This window comes from Pogoniulus pusillus, chromosome 18 (assembly GCF_015220805.1).
Source record: "Pogoniulus pusillus isolate bPogPus1 chromosome 18, bPogPus1.pri, whole genome shotgun sequence".
NCBI lineage: Eukaryota > Metazoa > Chordata > Aves > Piciformes > Lybiidae > Pogoniulus > Pogoniulus pusillus.
This window is the reverse complement of record NC_087281.1, coordinates 24193829-24213594: the sequence shown is the minus strand read 5'-3', so window position 1 is coordinate 24213594 and position 19766 is coordinate 24193829. Positions and strand designations below refer to the sequence as shown.

The 19766-nt window shown below is 54.0% G+C and overlaps 1 protein-coding gene across 1 annotated transcript; it reads right to left on the bottom strand.

Moving 5' to 3' along the window:
- Window positions 1-219: 219 nt before the first annotated feature.
- TMEM151B (transmembrane protein 151B) lies at window positions 220-19192 on the bottom strand. The gene is made up of 3 exons (XM_064158824.1): window positions 19044-19192; window positions 11376-13547; window positions 220-5624 (listed from the first exon to the last, which is right to left on the bottom strand). The coding sequence occupies exons 1-2, from the start codon at window positions 19134-19136 to the stop codon at window positions 12111-12113; spliced, it is 1530 nt and encodes a 509-aa protein (XP_064014894.1). The 5' UTR covers window positions 19137-19192; the 3' UTR covers window positions 220-5624; window positions 11376-12110.
- Window positions 19193-19766: the final 574 nt, after the last annotated feature.

Sequence of the window (19766 nt, the reverse complement as noted above, 5' to 3'; positions counted from 1 at the left end):
AAATGGAGCAGATTGATTCTGCCCCACAGGCTGTGGCTACATGAGGACAGGACACAGCACATTCTCAATTGCTTTGGTCCTTTGAGCAGCTAAGGAGAGGTCAGCATGGAATTAAGTGGGCTGACCTCCAGCCCTTGCCCTCTGAGCAATGCAGGGGCTTCACGTGCCTTCCAACCCTGCCTGGCTCCAGGGCTGACAGACCCACTGCTGGCAGCCGCCTCAGTGAATCATCTGAAACTTTTATTACACCGATTTGGTTTACAATCTTTGTACTTTGATATTTCCAACAAAAAAGGCAACATTGTGATATACTGTTTGTACATAGAGAGACAGACAGAGCTAGATCATACTGACAGTTGAAAAGTAAAAACCGGTTCCCAGTGTTCACAGAAGAAATTGTTTGCCATGGACCCGCTGCTGCCTTGCTCTGCCTGATGGACACAGGTGTCCACGGTGCCCCTGGCCAACCAGACTCTCACCTGCACTGTGTCACGCCCTTATATGCCGCGAAGGACGGAGCGCGAGGCTGTCCCCAGCAGCAGTAGCTGTGCGAGGGGTGCCAACAGGCCTTGGCCCCAAGCCCTCAAAGGTCTTTGTAGCTCCCTTCCCCAGCCACTCACAGATGCTCCAGGGGCAAGAAGTCCTAAGCAGCAGCAGCTGTGAGACTCCTGACCCAGGCATCTCCCACTACTTGTTTCCCACCCTCGAGACCGAGGTATTGAAAAGATTTGCTTCTTTTTATTTGCATTGACAAAATATTTCCACTGGATGACACACATGAATGAGATGAGAACTTGTGTTCAGAAACGGCAGAAAAGACCCAGATCAGCAGCAGGCTGATGAAGAAACAGCTCCAGCAGCAAAGTTGGAGTGGGGGCTTAATGGGTGTGGCCTGGTCCTAGGCAAGCCTACCTGTAATTACAGGGCTGCATCTGGTCAGCCAGCTGTCCAATGAAAGCCCATGCTGGGAGGGCAGTGATGAGATCCCTCAGACATGCTGGCGGACACATGAGGAAGAATTGGCCACCAGAGCCAGTGAGGAACAGAAAAGAACTTGGGAAAACGATCATCACCAGAACAACTGCTGACTTGCTTTCTAGGATACTCATGTCTCCTCTTCCTGCAAATGGACGAGACTGCTGACAACACCTGAGCACCCTCCAAACCCAGCCCTGGGCAGCCATATGCAGAAATACATGGACAGGTCACTGCTGCCTGGAAAATCCTTTGCCTTCCCTCACATCAGTCTTTTGGACAAAGACCAAGGCCCAGTCCAAGCAGTCCATACTACTCACACCCAGGACCAAGAGACTGCTATCTGCAAGGGCTGCAACCATTTCAAACACCATACAGAGAGACGGAAATGAACGCTCTGACTGCAATAGCTGACTGCTGGCGTGTGAACAGGCCCGTCGTTTGTGGGTCACTTCTCAGGTTCAGCTCTGGCTACCATGCTGTGGAACTGCCTTGCAGAGCAGTAAGCAGCAGGCCACTCCGTGCTGGGAAGGGCACATGCCCGTGCAGGGCCCTCAGTGTTCCCACAAGAGCCATCCTGAACGAGTACTGCAGGGCTTTAAGGAAAGGGGTCAACTGTGGACCTCTGTCGGGGAGAGGGAATGATCACTGGCACCTTGCCCAGAAGCTGGGCTGCCCTCTTCACTGCCATCCACCAACACGGCACAAGCGGCACTCAGCAGCTGAGAGATCGCATCCAAGCTGAGAGCATCCCCTTACCTGTGGGTCTGTGCTAGAGAGACAAGGGGAGAAGGAGGTGGCTGGGAAATGAAGGAAGGGGGATGACAGAGGGGATTGCACTCGGACTATGCCAGCAGGTGCCCCACTGGGCCAGAGCAGGGGCGCCTGGCTGGCTCCCTCCGGCAGCAGATGGCAAGCCCTGCTGCTGCTGCTGCTCTGAGCACAGCATGCGTGGTGGCAGCAGCCGGTGGCCAGCTTCACAGGCCTGCTGACTTTAGCTGACAGCAACCCAGGAATCGACTTGCAAGGTGTCCTGCTGGCAGTATGTCGTAAACAGGATGGCAGGCTGATTTCAAGCACCAGCTGGGGGTGGAGGAGCAGGCTGCTGGGAGCATGGGCAGAGGCTGTGCTTGGAAATGCCTGCTGCATTCTGCCTCTCTTTGCTCCCACGGACCTGAGTTTGTCCACGCTAAGCTTCTGTCCCTGCCTGGTGGGTACCTGCCGACCCTCTGCACAGCCAGCTGAGAGGCTAGTGGCTGGGGTTCAACAGCAGCAGGGCCAGTGATGGGGAGATGTGTGCGCTGCCTCTGGGACAGCACAGGAAAGGTCTCCAAACTGGGTGAGCACTTGAGCTGGGGCAGGTTTGGAGCATTTCCAGGTTGTCTCTTAGAGGGGCAAACTGTGATGTGAATGAAGGACTAAAGGGCACGTTTTTAAAATGCAGTGCCAAGCACTGGCAGGCCATGGCTGTGTGCCCAAGACAATGATGCGAGCTCTTCTGATTGCTGGGCACACACTGCTTCATCCTGGCAGCATCTGCACCACACGTACCCTGTGTGCAGCAGTCTCTCCTCGGACTCCTTCACCGCCTACTCCCAGGCAGGGCCCATGCACTGCCATGCTGACAGGGCAGTTCTGGCTAAGCTAGAACTTCTCCTGCTTTCTCTTTTGGCCGGTGAAGAGGGATGAAGCCTGAGCTCAGGAGACTGGGAAGCCGGGCAGGAGCACAGAGCCAAGCCCTACATCAGCTTCCCTAGGTGGGGGGGACAGCTCAGAAATGAAGCGTTCCTCCTCCCTACAGGCCATGCCTGAAATAGCCAAGCCTGTCAGATCCCTGTCCCCAGCTGTGATGGATTGGCCTCTCCAAGGCACAAGGCAATTTATTCATTAGTGACATTTACACCTCGTGGCTGCATTAGCCACTGCGGTTTGGTGACACGTGCTCAAGCTGTCCCTGCTGGCCTTGCAGGCAGCATCGCTGCTCTGAGCACGCAGTGAGCCTTGGCATGGGCACCTCAGCTTGGAAATACCTCCTGCTTGCCTCCTCAGACAGAATGTGCACAGCCTGCTCTGAAAGCCCACTTTGTTTCCAGGCTTCGTCATCAAATGTCCTGTGTCCTCTGCTCCCCCTCCACCCTCCCTGTCTTGCAGCACCACTGCTCCCAGCACAGCAGCCTCCTGCTGCCTTGTCTTGCACCTCCTGTAAAATCCACCTCATCTGCAAAGCCTTTCACAGTTGTTCTCCTACAGCCCCTCCTCTCCACACACCTTGCTAAACATTCACAAGCTCTTCTGCCCTCCTCGGGCTGCTCCTCCATCAGCTGCACCTTGTTTAGCCCACAGCAAAGTTGCCCTTGGTCCCAGCAGAGAAGCACAGAGGCCATGTCTGGAGACTCCCTGAGCAGACATGCCTACTTTCACTGTGACACCATTCCCTGGTCCTGCACCACCACAGTAGCCCACCTGCTGTGCCTGGGGAGGAGAAGCAGGTGAGCTTCTCCACAGGCTCTGGAGATCAGGACCACCATGTCAAGGCCTTCTGTTTTCTGGCTTTGGTCTGCAAAGGTTCCGAGAAGTGCCGTGAAATTCTCTGGGAGAGAACAAAGTGATGCAAAATTGAGGCCAGGATGTGCTGCAATGCTCTGCAGGCTGTGCTGTCTCCACCAGGCAAGCATGAGGCATGTGAGGGAAGTGAAAAGTCGTTGGAAGGCTGTGCTCAGGCAAACCGGCAGGTTATGGGGAAGTCTGCCTGCCAGCACATGCCCACTGGCATTCTGTGGCTGGTCCATGGCACCTAGCGGGGAGAGGACTGGAATGATGCGAATGTGTGACCTCAAAGGAGTTCAGGGGAAGGATGCTTTGGCTAGCTCTGAGGAAGGACAGTTTGCACGTCAGGTTTGGAGAGGGTAAAAAGAGCTGGAATGTGTTGGCCAGGGAGCAGATCCAGCAGCTCTCATCTTTCAGGCTTGTTCTCAGACACAGCTTGCTCCTTGCTTTTATCCTTGCTCCCCGCCACTTGCTGCAGCAAATGTGACACTTCACACTGTCTCCTCATAAAAATCAGGTCAGGAGTTTCCTCTCACAAGGAACAAACAGCACTGTCACTCTGCAAAGCCCTTTCTGCAAGGACAGATGGGTGACAATGAACCAAAGCCACAGATACACCAACCCACTGCAGGGCTGTGGGCCCCTGCCATGCACACAAAGACACAGAAGCCCATGCTGTCCTGCACACACGCTTGGGTGGACAGCCAGATCACATCTCCAGGGGCAGAGGAGGACTCTAAACTCCAGTCTCCACTCCTGATCAGCCAACCCTCTTTCCATCCCTACCTTCCTGAAGCATTTCTTCTCCAGCAGCGCCTGCACATTCTGATGCAGCTGGCTGGGGTGTTTAAACCCACCTCATCATAAAAAATTCATTTCTTAAAGCAAGGAACAGCAACCTGAAACACTTCTCACAACTGTGAAGGCCTTTCAGTCTCGTTTCAGTTTAAAAAAGCCATTGGCATTTTCAAAGTGAAATTCTGCTATTTTGGGGCTGGCACTGCTTTTTCTGCAGACAGCTCAAGTGGTGCTGTGCGTGCTGCTGCTTCATCAGACACATCGTTACTTGCATTTGCCTCTGCTGAGTCTCTGAGGGCAGGCTCTCCCTAGGGGAACAGGTGCTGCACAAACAGCCCACCAGCTCCTGGCTGGGCTCAGTGGGAGGTGATGTCTGCTTTCAGCTGATCCTCTCCTGCATCTGCTCTTGGAGTTGCATATAGACTCGGGCCTGGCTCTTCCCAGACATTTTCACTCTGACCAGTTCATGGGCTGCTATCCAAAGTCTGAACTCGCAGCACAGCAGCTGATGGTGCTGCTAATGGACGCTGGGACCATGGGACTGATATAAAATACTAAGTCATCTCACCACATTCTAGCTAGGTTTTTTCTTTCACTAATGTGAGTAGCTAAGACTGCAGAAGCAGATTGTGCTGATGGAGACTGAAAGAACCTCATGTGGCTGTGTGCGAAGTTACTTTGCTCTACAAGGTCTGCTAAATTATAATCACGGTAGGTGATCCACCCATTCCCAAAGTTCAAAGGACTGGGGAAGGGTCAAGATGGGCACCAATTTCTCACAAGCTTCATTTCCCCAAATGAAGTTTACATAAACCAAACAGATGAACAAGAAGCCCCAACAAAACCAGTCTCCCTCAGCAGGGGGAATAAAAGCCGCTTTGCTTCCCGGCAGCCACTGTGTGCTTATTCTCAGTGCTGGATGGCCATGCTGTACACTGCAGCAGGCTCCTGAAAACTTGGCAGCTTCTGGAAGTGTTGCATAGCTGGATGATGTACCTGTTAGCAGAGCCTGTTCACGAGCTGCAGGAAGAGAAGCTTGCTGAATGCCACAAAGCAGCTGTCACTGCCCCAGGACAGAGAAACAAGGTGAGGAGGGAAGGAGGCAGGAGAGGCCATGAGGCCACAGATCTTGCAGGTCCAGTTCTATCCTTGGGACCTCTTTTCCCTCATGTGCAGAAAGGTTACGGTCCTGTGGGAGAAGGCTCCTCTCCCAGTGTGGCAGGGGTCAATTTTCTCATTAGCTTGCTTTTGAGGGAGTTGATGAGATCGCATCCATGGTCATAACACTTCTCTTGGTGGAGCAGCTGTGATGGAGGCAGCAGAGAGTAGAACAATTCAACCTACTGCTTGCAAAGGCAGTATATATTCAACATTGATTCATTCTGGCCAAGTCCCAACGTGAACTCTATGCATCAAAGCAACACTGTGACAGCTCAATTTGTCTGGGCTCAGGGACAGACCACTCTGAGGAGCTGCTAAGCCAAGCTCATGTGGTATAGTACAATTATGCTAGGAATAAGCATAGCCCTTTAATTTCTACCTGAAACATGACTAAGCCCCTTTTCCCAGAACATCCACAGGGAAAAGAGACCTAGGCAGGCTCAGCCCCAGGTGTCCACTGGGCTCCCAGTTCCTAAGAACCAGCCTTTGGTCCCAAAACATACCTAGCTCAGTGGAGAATCTAGGCCCACATGCATCACAAGAGGCAGCATGGCCAAATAGATCTAATGCTTAAACAACGTTCCATTTCTGAGATGATCTGGATCCAGAGTATATTCATGCACATCTTACTCTACTGAATATGAACGAAACATGATTAGAAGCACACATCACAAACTGAGACTTAGAGCTCTTTGGTAATACTTCTTGGTGGTGATGTAGTGTTTCAGACCTGCTTCTCATAGCTACTGCAGCAGAGCAGGAGCACATTGCAATAAGGGTTGCACCCTGCTAGAAGTAAGGTAGCACCCTGCTGATATCAGACAGCAGTACTGAAGCCATGGTTGGAAAGGCTGGAAGGAGAGCTTGACAGATATTGTTCTTTCCACCAGCTAATCAGTGGACACTGTTCTACCACCAATGGGTGCTGCCTAACTTTCTTTCATTTAACACACCTCTTCCTGCAGTTCCCTCCCTGTAGGCATCAGAAAAACTAAACAGCCCTGTCTCGAGTTGAGAGATAACAAAGATGTCAAGAATGGGACAGGTCTCTAACATGCATTTTATGGGAAACAAAAAGGGAGAGAGTTGTGCTTGTTTGACATTAAAAAAAGAACAGTTTCTGCAGCAGTAATCCTGAGTATTTACATGGTGTGTGGCTCTGGAAGGTTCGGTCCTGGCCATAAGCAGAGATTCCTTATCCTAAGGAATGCCCCTACAGTTGTTCCACCTGAAAGCCCTCTCTGAAGTATCCCTCCTTGGTGTAGTCTGTGTGACCTGCAGTGGGCTCAAGAAGTACCACCTGGCTGGTTGATGTCACCAACTGGTTCTGCACATGCAAAGTGCTAGGCACTACCTGGGAAACTTCCAGTGTGTGCTCAGTGATGAAGGAATGTGTGATGTGTCTTGAAGATCAGCCAACCCAGAGCTTCTCACATGCGCATCCTCTCTAGTTCAGGAGAGCTGGAGGGCTCTTGGGTGCCTGGCAATTACACTAGCAGCAACAGGAAACACCAAGTGGCACGACTCCTCGTCCAGCCTTGCAGCAGTACATACTAGCTCTTCTCTAGGGCTGCATTAGCACCAGGAAGGGCCAGGAAGGGGAGCTGGCAGTGCTCCCGCCTCACTCTCCTCAGCGTGTGAGGAAAGCCTGCTGACCTGTGCAGTGCAGAGCCTGACTCTTGGCCCATGGAAAGCTGCAACGGGTGAATGATGTATGGAAAAAAACAAAGCTGCCTGACTGCAGAGATCCTCTCTAGTTATTGTCCCCTCACACTGACAAGCACCCAGCTTTCACCTTCCCAGAGGGTGATACAGGATGTCCTACTTTCCTTGTGTCAGGGGCCAGCAGCTCTGTGTGCTTTGCTCACTTCGCAGAGATCTTCTGCACCAGAAATGAGGACACAGCCAGCCAAGGCACTCCTTGCTCCTTTGGCCCTCTTCTCTTGCCCAGGCTAGGCTCAGAGAGGAAGGAAAGACTTGTTACACAGCGCACAACCCAGGGTTTGCCCAGTGAGACTCTGGGGGACAGAAGACCCTCTGATTGGTGAAAAGAAGGCTGCAGAGACCAGAAAATGCCTACTTGTATCAGGAAGGCCATGGGGAAAAGAAGCAGAGACAGCCTCGCCGGTCAGTGAGGGAGAAGTAATGGGATTAAGATGCAGCAGGGAGAATTCAGGTTTGCTATACGGGAGCAGGCTACCCTAAAGGAGCAGACTGGGCCAGTGACTGAACTGCCAAAGGAATCGTCATCACCGACACAGACACGGCAGAGAGCAGACACAAGTCTTCAAGAGGAGCAGACGCCTGACTGCTGCTCAGCCTGGAGCTGTGACGGGTGGATGTCTGCATGCCAAGGAGATGGGACCACTCCACCACGGAGAGGCTGCGTGCCAGATGAGGGACAGACTGTCTCTGGGTATCTGTGCTGACTACCTGAGCCACATGGAGGGCACCGAACCTATACACACATAACCTTCCTGCTGCTGCGTCCCATGCAGAGTGGGAAGGGAGAGCTCAGTCGTCTGCCATGAACTTCCCTGCCTGGATAGACATCCTGCCCTACCACTGCAGGCAGGGAGGTGAGGGAGCACAATCCCAGGTTCAGTCTGTCCTCTTCAGCTCCATCACTTCTGTGCCAAGCTGCTTGGCATATCCTGTCTCTCCTACCCAGTCCTGCGCCACTCTCACAACCAAGGGAGCAATCCCCTTTTACTGAGCCTAAGACAGGGGACTTGATGATCTGTGAGGTCTCTTCCAACCTTGGTGATACTGTGTGATACTGTGTGTGTGAAATTCTCTAGCCTGGCAAGAATGAGGTAGTCTGGATCTGGAGGGGAGCCGTTCCACCAGATGCAGAGTGGGTAGCAGGGCCAAGATTTTGAGGAAGGGATATCCAATAAATCCTCATGCAGCAGGGAGCATTGACTATAGAAGTCATGTTTCTCAGGTGCTGTGGATCTGAGACGGCAACAGACCATGGCACAGGGGCTATACATGGGGCTTGGCTGCAGCTGGCTCTGTGTGCATGGGGAATATGTTCAGCAACAGGAAAACTCTGCATAGATCCTGCTGGCCAGAGCAGAAGCCATTCCTCAAAGATGCATGTGTCTGCCTGGATCGACTACCCCCAGAATAAGATCCCCTGGGTAAAAATGAGGCCAGAGGAACAAGACAAGGCAAATTCATGAAAAGACCCAGAAAGAGCCAAAGACAAGGTGCCTGACAACAGAAACCTGCTGCAGGTCCTAAAGGACAGGGGCATGGGACCCCTACTAATTTGTCCCTATTCTGAGGATGTCTTTGCCCCAGGGAGATAAAACACCAGCCAAATCTTAGATAAATCCATCTGTCCAAGGCACCTTGGAGGCTGGAGATAGAAGGACAAGCCATCACAGGCTAATTTAAACAACAGGCAGATTTCAAAGAGAACACATTGAGAAGGACAACAGATCACACTCCTCACTAATGACCATTGCACCTCCAATGAGTTGTCATCTCCTGATTCATTGGGCCATACAAGCACACTGTCTCCCACAGCATTCTCCTTCAGCAACTCATGGCACAAGGCTTGGGTAAATGCACCCTGCACCGGATAAACTGGCTGGCTGGGCCTAAAGAGTGGTGTTGAATAGAGTTAAGCCTGGCTGGTGCCCAGTCTACCAGTGGAGTCCCCCAGGGTTCAGTACTGGGGTCTGTCCTCTTTAATATCTTCAGTAATGATCTGCATAAGGGGGTTGAATGCACCCTCAGTAGGTTTGCAGATGACACCAAGCTGGGTGGCTGTGTCAATCTGCTGGAGGGGAGGTAAGCCTTGCAATGGGATCTGACGGGCCAAGGCTAATTGTATGGCATTCAACAAGGCCAACTCCTAACAAGTGAGAGGACTTAGAGGAAATGGTTACAAGCTGCACCAGGGGAGGTTTAGGCTGGATATTAGAACATGTTTCTTCACAGAGCAGGTTATCAACCACTGGAACAGTCTGCCCAGGGCAGTGGTGGAGACACCATCCCTGGAGATGTTTAAGCAGTGTGCGGACCTGGCACTTAGGGACATGGTTTAGCACTGACCCTTCAGCGCTGGATCGAGGGTTGGACTGGATGAGCTTTGAGGTCTCTTCCAAGCAGGTGTTTGCTGTGATTTTGTGATTGTGTCCCTAGAGCCACGAGGATGCTCAGCTCTGGCTTGGCTTCCATTAGGCACTTGCAGAGAGGCACATCAGCACACAGCAAGCCAAATGTCATCACTTAGCAAGGAAACCCCAAGGCAGCGAAGGAGACTGCAGCCACTTTTGCCCAGTCTGAATCTGTGCCCATAATAACAACAACAATATATAGAGTAAGATGTGCCCGCACTGGAGACCTTATCCTCCTCTGTTCTCAAAGGGACCCTCTTATTTAAACCAATATCTAGGTCTGGTAGTGAGAGTAAGGGCAGATGACAAGACAGAATCATAATGGAGTGAGATTTTAATGGCTTTCTTGTTGGAATTGCCATTGTTTGGAGTCTAGCATTTGAGATCCAGGAGGACAGTCTGACTTGAAGGGCAGGACACACAAGACACGACAAGCAGGGGACACAGCTCTGGGCAAAACCAAGAAGAGCCTTACAGGCTCTGCAGGTGCTGACCACTGCAGACTTGCCAGCAAGAGATGATTTTCAAAAGAGGAGTGATGTGGTGTAAAGGTGCATTTGCAGCCTCCCTAAGACCTGGAAGGTGAAGCAGAATGACTGGAGAAACAGACCCTTCATTACTAGCTGGCAGGAGAAAGACAGGCTGGACTAAATACAATGCCTCACTGTTAGCTCTTCCACCTTGCCCTTCTGCAACAAATTTGGAGGCAGACATCAAGCTAATGGGCTTGCCCTTGTCACCCAGGACCTGTTGCTCTCAGCAGCTGTTTGCCCCAGCTGATGAGGAAAGCATGGCAAGGCTAAGGAGCAGCAGGGTTCAGAGAAATTGCTTGGTGATATGGCATGCACTCCTTCAAAGAGCTGACTGAAAAAGAGACAGCTTTTCTGAGAACAGGAACATGAGAGGTCTAGGGATGTGTTGACAAAGCTATGTGCCTGCATGCTGCAGCCACTGACAAAGCTTCAGTGATGTGAGGACTCCCTGCCCAACATCACTGAGAACCTCCCCAGTACAATAGAAGGGGCAGCAGGAAACTCAGAGCAGACCCACCTGCCCTGACAAGAGCAAGACAGAGGAACTCAGGGACTAATGTGCTACACAGGAGACACCTCACTTCTCACAGACTGGACCTCTCTGCAGAAACCTCTATAGAACAAACCACTTAGTTTAAGCAGGTTTCCTTCTAACATTTCTCCAGCCTCTGCTCTGCAGTGTATTCCATGGCAGATACCTTCCTGTCTCCCACCTGTGGGTCCTGCACCCACAATGGGGCTTCACAAGAAAAGGAATCCCTTTGCTCCTCACTTCCTCAGCCCAGGTTCCCAATGCTCCAGCACAGGTTTGCATTTCTCCCTCCCAGACCCTAGGAGCTCTCTGCTAAAGAGCAGCTGCTAAAAGCCTGCAGCTCAGAGTCTGCAGCCAGAGCCTGGTCTGATCTCATGCAAAAATCACTCTTATAGACATGCACCAACCTGTTCTATTATCAATAGGTGAACTGTAGCTGAACCTTTCGGAGCCTTCCTTGATGCCTGTCTGAATTAAGACTCACTTCAAGTAGAAAGGGACCCCAGCCACTTCACATGCCACCTATTACCAGTATGCCTGTTCCAGTGCTATTCTCTCTCCCTTCCCCAACTCATCAGGAGCCTCCATTTTCTCTTTCCACCTGAGCCCTCCTCCAGCAAGTGCTCTGTAGCGTACAGAATCATTCCTTTCCCAGTGCTGCCTGCCTGCTGTAATCCCAAACAGAAAGCCCTTTACCTAAGGGATGCTGACTTCTCAGAGCTGATGTGCCGAAGCTTCCTAAGGAGCTGAGCCTGGGATCCTCTGGAAGTGGTGCCATTCCCAGCAGTGAGAACAGAGTAACAGTCGGAGGATGTTCTAAAAGTGGGGAGGGTGGGGAAGAGTCAAGAGGAAGGGAAAAATCTGGATTTGTGACTTTCAGCCTTTGCTCCAACCTGCTGCTCAGCCCACGTGTCTAGATGCCCCAGACCTTCAGGCACAGACAGTTACATGCTGCTCCCAAGGGGCCCATTCCCCTCCACCCAGTGAAGGGTCTTTCACCAGCGTGGGCAGTGGAGAGGGCAGAGGTGCAGCAGGGTACTTTCTGGTGGCTGCTGGTTCCTTGGAGCACAAATCAGTCTGGAGCCAGGGATGGGAGCCAAAGTAACCCCATCCCAGCATCAGGCCTGTCTTTTTATTCCCCCTTTTGAATCTTGATGCCATGAATTAAGTTTTTGGGGTTGGTTTGGATTTTTTTTGCATGTGGTGGTTGGTCTAGAGTTCTGTGCCATGTCAGGGTGAGCATCACAACTCACCCCTCTGGGAGGTCAGAGCCACAGTGTAGGGAGCTTTCACAGGCTGATGGAGCAAAATGTCATGTTCCTTTCATCCTGATGTCCTCTTGGGCCATCTCCCTCCCCTGCGCTCCTCTCCCCAGATCCTGCACTGGCTTGTGCCCAGCAACAGATAATGAGATCTCACTGCCCTCTGCTTTCACAGTGAGGTCTCCACACAGGACCCATTGCGGTGGAGGTGACGGTGGTCATGGTTCAGGCAGCCTTCGTTGCGGTGCACGATGAGGATGGGGAAGTAGAGGGCATCCTGGTAAGGAGGGGGGTCTTCCTCCTCCACAGTCACCTGGCTGGACAGGCGGGTCTGCTCGGTAGGGCAGCTCTGATCGTTTAGGCTCCCGCTTCGGCTCTGCCAGAGGCAGCTGCGTCGAGAACCATACAAGCGGCCCAGGGAGAAGCGGCTGCTGCTAAACGGGATCCTGGGGCTGCCATTGCAAATGCTCAGGGCACTGCGGGAGAAGATGGAAGAACTGCTTATAGTCCTGTGGCACCGCTCACAGTTCTGCCGATAGCCCCCGTACCGGCAAGCAGAGTAGCTGGTACAGCCAGACATACCCACCAAGTCCATCAGGACTGCTTCTGAGTAGCTGGGCACCAGCTGCTGGTTAGATCGGATGTGCCACTCCAGCTCAGTGCTGTCCACCGTGTTGACGCGGGGCATCCTCCGGCAGAAGGTGCGCTCCTCCGCTGGCGTCACTGCCACGTAGTCAAACCCAAAGAGTTTCTCCACGTGGTAATGGACATAGGAGGTGCGGTATTCATTTAGCACCCGCAGTGGCCAGGATAGGGTCAGCAGAGCTGCCACCCAGAAGACATAGTGAGATACATACCAAGGCAGGTTGTCTGGGTCGGAAAAGGCCACCATGTATTCCTTGAAGTCTACGTTTTTGAGATGCATCCCCTCCCTGGCCTCCATGTAGTCATCCAGGCCCTCGTTCTCCGTGAAGAAGCGGGCCCGCTGGGTCAGGTAAGAGTTCTCTGACTCCACATTGGCAAAGCTAAAACACTTGGTGAAGCGGAGCCGTGTGGCTGGGTAGCTCTCCAAGTCAATCAGGTCCTTGGAGATGTCTTTAACTCCACAGTTGGAATAATCAAACTCAGCCTCTGCCACGTGGGTGTTGACCCGCTCATGATATACTTGTGTGGTGGTGTAGGCATCCCCGTTGCGGTAGCGAGTAACCTGCCGGGTCCTGCGGACATAGTGGTAGCTGATGGCCTTCCACCAGATGCAGGGAGTTGCTTGTTGCATCCGCTGCACACGCTCGTGCACGCTCTCCACGTCCACTTTGTACTGCAGCTCATTGCGGGTGTAGCAGTGCCAGCACTCCACCAAGTACACCACATACAGCATCACCAGGAAGGCTAAGGGGATGTAGACGTAGCCGTTGGAACAGGGACTGTCGTGGTACATCATGGACTTGCCCTTGTAAGCACTGTCAAAGGTCAGCCGGGTCACCTTGGTGACATGGCACCAGGTCATGGCTCCCATGCAGCCATACATGAGGAGGGACAGCAACAGGCATTTCCAGTGTGACTCTCGGCACAGGGACTTGCTGAGAGACTGCTTCACCGGCCGCTGCTGCTCCAGGGTACGAGGGAGAAGAGAAAACAAGAGAGGAGTCAGTAGGCTGCAGCGACAAGGGGAAGGTGAGCAGGCAGCAGGGTGCCACAGTGGCACCTGTAGCTCCATGAACAGCAGATGCCATAGTGCTCCTAGCCTCAGTGGGCAAGCCACAGACTGAGATCTCCCCCAGGATGACGGTTCTGCAGTGCGGGCACCTGTCACTCCCTTGCCTTCATAGTGCTCTGCCCCTCTGTGAGGGGAAGACAAAGCCCAGTTGGATGTGCAAAGCAGCAGAGGGCAACTGTCCCAGCCTACACCCCAAGTACTCCACTTCATCAGTGGGGAGTAACCCTCACCACTGCTACGTCCCAGACAGGTACTGAAGCACAGAAAGATGGAGGCTGGGGCATCTTCCTCACATATCTCAGTTTCTGTGCCCATCCCACCAGTGCAGCCAGTTCTGATGGGCTGTCCCACCTGAACACCTCACAGAGCCCAGGGAAGGCAGCTGGATAGCACTGGTTTGCAGACAGCAGGGAGAGATGTGGGGCAGTTCCACTCAGCACCTGCTGCACGGACACATGCACCTCAGTCTTCCCAGGGGAACCCACCACTGCAATAGTCTCACGATCATGGGGTAAGAAGGGAACCCTGCATAAGAGAAAGGGGAGTGAGGAGAAGAAAGAGGCCCATGAAGTGTACATAGCCTGTTCAGATCCACACTGCAGCTAAAAGGGCCTGCCCAGAGCCCCCTGGCTCTGCTCAGCTTCGATACAGCTTTCCCACACTGTACTGCTGGGCCACTACCACGGCAGATGCAGGCATCCTCTCCTACAGCTGCCTTCCGTGCTGCAAACCTCCCTGGGTGGCAGCAGCCCTGGCTGTGAGGCTCTAAGGGGACTGCTTGGTCAAAGGACAATCGTGGGGAGGGTCTGAATGAAGGCCTCACGGAGATCAGGGCTATGCAAGGCACCCACTGACCCTGGGGTGCCTGTGGGGTGCAAAGGCCTGCACAGAAACAATGCCTTCTTGTTGCAGGGGACCTGCAAAACAGAGCTCAAGGAATAAAGCAAAGAACTCAGCTTATTCTTTTGTCAAGTTGGGAAAGGGACATCAGGGAGACACATTTTTGGTCAGATCCATCTTGGAAATGCAAACTGCATCTCCCAGTCACTCTCTGGCCTCTCATTCCATACTGCCTGCATCATCCTGCTGAGGGTGATGCTGGCTGTTGCCCTGTGGAGATGCAGGCAAACCCCACTGCAGTTGCCCACCTGGGGCAGGGCAGCAGCAAGCACGACGCAGTCCAGGCTTGGTTCCAGGAACTGTGTTAGCAGGGCTCTAGTCCACGCATTAGTCTCCTCCTAGGACTACGCAGCATTTAGACACTGCAGCACTTTCACAGGTCACGCTAACCCCTGCTGCAAACTGTTTGCAATCCAGTTCTGTCCCAGGCTTTTGAGGTAAAACACATACACACCAGCCACGCCGGTGGGGTTTCTGGAAGCTGATCAAGTGCCAGTGACGGGGGATACAATCACAGCAGAAATGGAGGAGGAGCCAGCTGCAGAGTCTAATCCCAGTAGAAACTGCAGCATCCCTGCTCCTCTCCTGGGCTGCAAAGGGTTCACAGGAGCAAACAACAAGCTCCCCAGCTTCTCCCTGCAGAAGCAATTGAATAAGGTTGCCTTCTTGGACTCTCAAGCAGCCTTGAAGAAGCCCAGCACAGCAAACACACGGATGAAAAGGCTGGGGAAAGGGAAATCCTTTCTGTCCTAGCACAGTGTCACTGGGAGGAAAGCAGACTCTGATTCAAATGTCATCATCATCTGCCCACTGCAGTCTGATGAAACGGGGTGAAAGGCTTGCCCTACTTCACTGCAAACTGGGTTTCCCTCCATCACCAAGACCCTCCTCCATTGCTCAGGCTTCAGCACTGGAGAATGGCAAGCACATAGACCACTGCAGGTGCACCTCAACACCCCTGCAGTGCTAGAGGACAGAATCGATCCACTCGTGGCTTGGTAAACCTCTGTGGGATCCTGTTCAAATCCTCCTCTGTGCTTTAGTTCATCATCTAGAGCACATGGGACAAACCTTACCAGGTGTCTGGGCATTAACCATATAAAATACATTGAAAAGGCAAGGGGTGAATAGCTGCTGCAGCTTCGCCTCCCTCATTTGCCTCTGATTTTGCCCCTGAGATGAAAAGAGATGGAGTCCCACACCTGCATATGCTGCTCTGGGATGCATGGGAAGCAATGAAGAGGGTGACTTATGAGCAGTCCTGGAGCAAATAGAGATGACTGCAACGCACAGGGCAGAGGCAGTAGAGGAGAGGACCCCATCACTGCTTGCACTAAACTCCTTTGAGATGTGGGGAATCCTCTTCCTGAAAATCCTTTGAGGGGAGAAACCACCCCAGTGGCCAAGCACATGGGCCAAAAGACCCTAATCACTGCTACAACCTTGACCCTTCAACTTTGAACACTGAACAACTTCAGGAAACCTTCAAGCTCTTCAAGCTCCTCTCCAAAACGTTCTGGCACCATCTACCATCTCCCATTTAACAATTGTTCCCATTTCCTCACCTCCTGTGCCTCTCACTCACCTCTCCCTGAAGAGACTCACCTGAAATCTCTGACTCAGCCCTAGAACGCTAAGCCCTCACTTTACAAGATGCCTGGAGGTTCACAAGGTTAGGTGTCCTATGGAAAACCTTCTACTGGGCTGAAAAAATGATGCAAGTGGACCCAGAGCTGCTGTCTGAAGGCCCAGGTAGCTTCTGAGGGCCAGGCTGTGACAGCAGCTTGCAGGGGAGCCCAGTGGGACACCTGAGCCTCAGTTTCCATGGCTCTGCCCTGCCTATTTGCTTACACCATGCACGAATGAATAGTCCCTGTTCTCTTTGACCTCAAATCCCCAGAACACTCAGGTGGGGAGGATCCAGTCATTTCTAGGAACTGCCACCATCTTCCAAGGCCCTGGACAGACACTGGCAGCATTTGGTTGGGAAAGTCCCAGTAAAAACTCACATGACATGCCACATGCCTACAGCCCATATCCAGGAACTGCCTGCCTAGAAGAAAGAGTTGGCTCAGCCCCAGGCTGGCATCATTGCCATCTACAGAGGAAAGGGGAAGACTAAGCATTTAGGCACCAGGAAAACCTGCCAGCAGTCAGCTCCTGCAACAGTACCAAGGTCTCCATTTTACATAGCAACTTGGAGGAGGACTGCCTCCTTGCAACAGATCCCACCTGATCAGTTACTCAAGGACATTATTTTACTTGTTCCCAGGCTGAAGAGATTATCCCTTGGCATTTTCCAAGATTCCAAGATGGGTTCTGCCAGCTCTGGCCAGTAGCTCTTGCTACTTGCCTTGTTGGGATAGGCTGGGCAGCACCTGAAGCCTTCCTTTGCATGGCTCCTAAACACAGTGACCTGAGATATGTCAAGATGTGGCAACTTCCAACAGGACAGAGCATGTTTCCAACCATTTTCCAGTCCCCAGATACCTCCTCTGGCTCCTAGCCAGCCCTGGCCAACAGACTTTTACAGGTGGGATTCAGCCACAACCCTGATGATGCTCAGCAAATGATGGCACCAGCAGTTGGTCATGATGGAAATGAGGACATCACACTGCCAGTACAGAATTATACAGGCACCACAAGGGATCAGGAACATCCTCCTCTCATAATATTTCTGAAGGCAAGAGGACTGTCCTAGGTCAGTCCATAAATCCAAGCTCCCCACTAAGGTCTCTCCTCGCTGCATTGGATGAGACACCAGCAAGCATGGCACTGTCAGGAGAAGCTTCAGCTTCCCTCTCCTCTACCAGCTGCTTCATGCAAGTCTTCTGATAGGTTCTGGCCACAAGCATGCTCTTAGACTAAACAGTGCAGGTCACGGACTGCAGCTCTTCTGCCTGCTCCCACAGGGCAAGATTACACTGACACCCTAGTTGGCAGCCACTGTGGAGCAATCAAAGCCCAGACAATCTTGTCATAATCCCTAAGAGGCAGGGGACACTTCAGGCAAGGGAAACACATGGGCACTGCCCCTGCTACGTTTTCTTCATCCAAACTGGCTCTGACTCTGGCATCACTCAAAAGCCAGTGTGCTCTCTTGAACATAGGGGCAGCACTGCCAGGGCACCAGGGCCAAGACATCACATCCCACTGTGGCATAAGCATGTCCTCACGCCAAAAGGGTGCCTCACAGTTTAGTTACCCTGGCCAGAATCTGTTTGGAGAGCCTTGGTTCAGAGCACCAGGGGTTGTTGAATGGAAGCAGGAAGAGAATATCTGCAGAGCATACAGCATTTGTACAGCTTTCCAGTGCTTGATCTTCACTGCTCCTCTCCCGCAATTATTTATACCTATCTGTATATACAGAATAACTGTGTATGGGCACTCACGTTCTTCCTCAGCCAAGGAAGCTGACACGACCAGGATCATGCAGCACTTGCTAACTGCAGCTTCTCAGTAGCAGAGGACAAGTGATGCACCAGCTTCTGAGCATCCCCCCCTAAGCTGCTCTTTGAGCTCGTCTCACCAGCAAGGCCAACCCACCCCAGCAGGGGAATGCCACTCTTCTTACACTGCCTAGCTGTCCTGCGTGAGCTGTGGATCCCACAGCATAAGGTGGGTCTTGCTTGTCTGTACGGTTTTCTCTCCTCTTGGGATGCCCATGCTGCAAGCAGAATTTGTGGAGGCAGACAAAGGAGGTGGACTACCTGCCTCCTCATGCTGCTCTTTATGCACAGAGCATCCTGCTCCTGACTCTTTGGCATCTGCTGCCTGGACTCCAGAAAAGTCATCATTTGCAAGAGGGACTGCAGCATACCTGGAGGCAAGGCTGTGCTGATACCTGGCCTGCCCTAGTCTGCACTTCTCGATCTTCCCAGCCAACATTCCGCTCAGACCAAGCTTCACCACGTCCCCAAGTCCTCTCTCCTATTGCCTATTGCGTCGTCCCTCACGGTGACCCAGGCAGCTGTGCCACCTCCTGGCACCCTCACAAACCACAGCGCAGGAAGAGGGGTCTCCACACCAACTTCTTACAAGTGTAACGACCTCTTCCCACTGCAGTCAGCCCGAGTAGCGCGCCAGGCTTCTCCTTCGTGCTTTCCTCCCATCCTCCTGCACTCCAGCCACCCCCTGGCCCCGGCCCCACTCCGTACTGCGCTGCCCTCTGCGCCCCGTCCAGCCCCGGCGGCACCGCGGCGAGCCCGAGGTGACAGGCGAGCGACGGCGAGCAGAGCCGGGGTGACGGGCAGCCTGCCGGTGGCGGGGCCCGACCGGCGGGTTTCCTCGCCCCCCACCCTTCCGCCGGCCCGCACTGCTGCCGGAGGAGGGAAGAGGGGCTCCCGGTCCGTACCTGTGCGGGCACAGCCCGGCCGGGGCCGCGGCGGGGCAACCAGCGAGCGCGCCATGCAAAGCGGGCAGGGAGGGAAGGAAAGTGGTTGGGGGCAGCCCCGAGCGGGAGGGGTGGGCGGCCGCTGTCCTCACCTCCTCTCGGGCCCCCTCCGCCTCCTCCTCCGGAGGCACCGGCGTGCTGCTGCCTCCTTCGCTGGCGGCGGCCGCCGAGGCCGGGGGGGACATGGCGGCGGCGGGGGCGCCCCGCTGGCGGTGCCTGCGGGCTGGGCAGCCGCATTATCCCGCCCGCCGCCGGGCGCTGCCTCGCCGGTCGCCGGGCGGGCGGCGAGGCGGCGCGGCGGGCGGGCGGCGCGGCGGCATGGCCCCCAGAGCCGCGGCTCCGGCGGCAGCGATCGCCGCCCGCCGGCCCTCGGCCCCTGGCCCCGCCGCAGCGCAGCACCGCTCCCGCGCCCGGCACGGCGGAGGGCGGGCAAAGCCGCGGTGGGAGGGCCGCGGCGGAGGCGGGGGGGACGGGATGGGGATGGGGGCGCGGCGGGATCCGGTGCCCGCCCGTGTGGGGCGGCAGGTGACCTTGAGAGGCCGGCGACAGACAAGCACGTAGAGAGCCCGGTGCGGCCGCTCCTTGAGAGCCCCACGGAGAGCGAAGCTGCCGTCCGGGCTCTACTGCCGCTCCCAGCCCCGCCTTGGGGAGGGTCAGGCTGCTGACGGGGAGGAGAGGGGTCCCGGGAGTTTGCCTCCCCTCGGGGTGAAAGCTCGGAGGAACGGGGCCGTTGTGCCGGTTTTTCTAATCAGCGGGCAGCTCCAGCTGTCCTCGGGGGGGTGAGGCTGACCACCAGCAGTAATGGCCGCACTCGG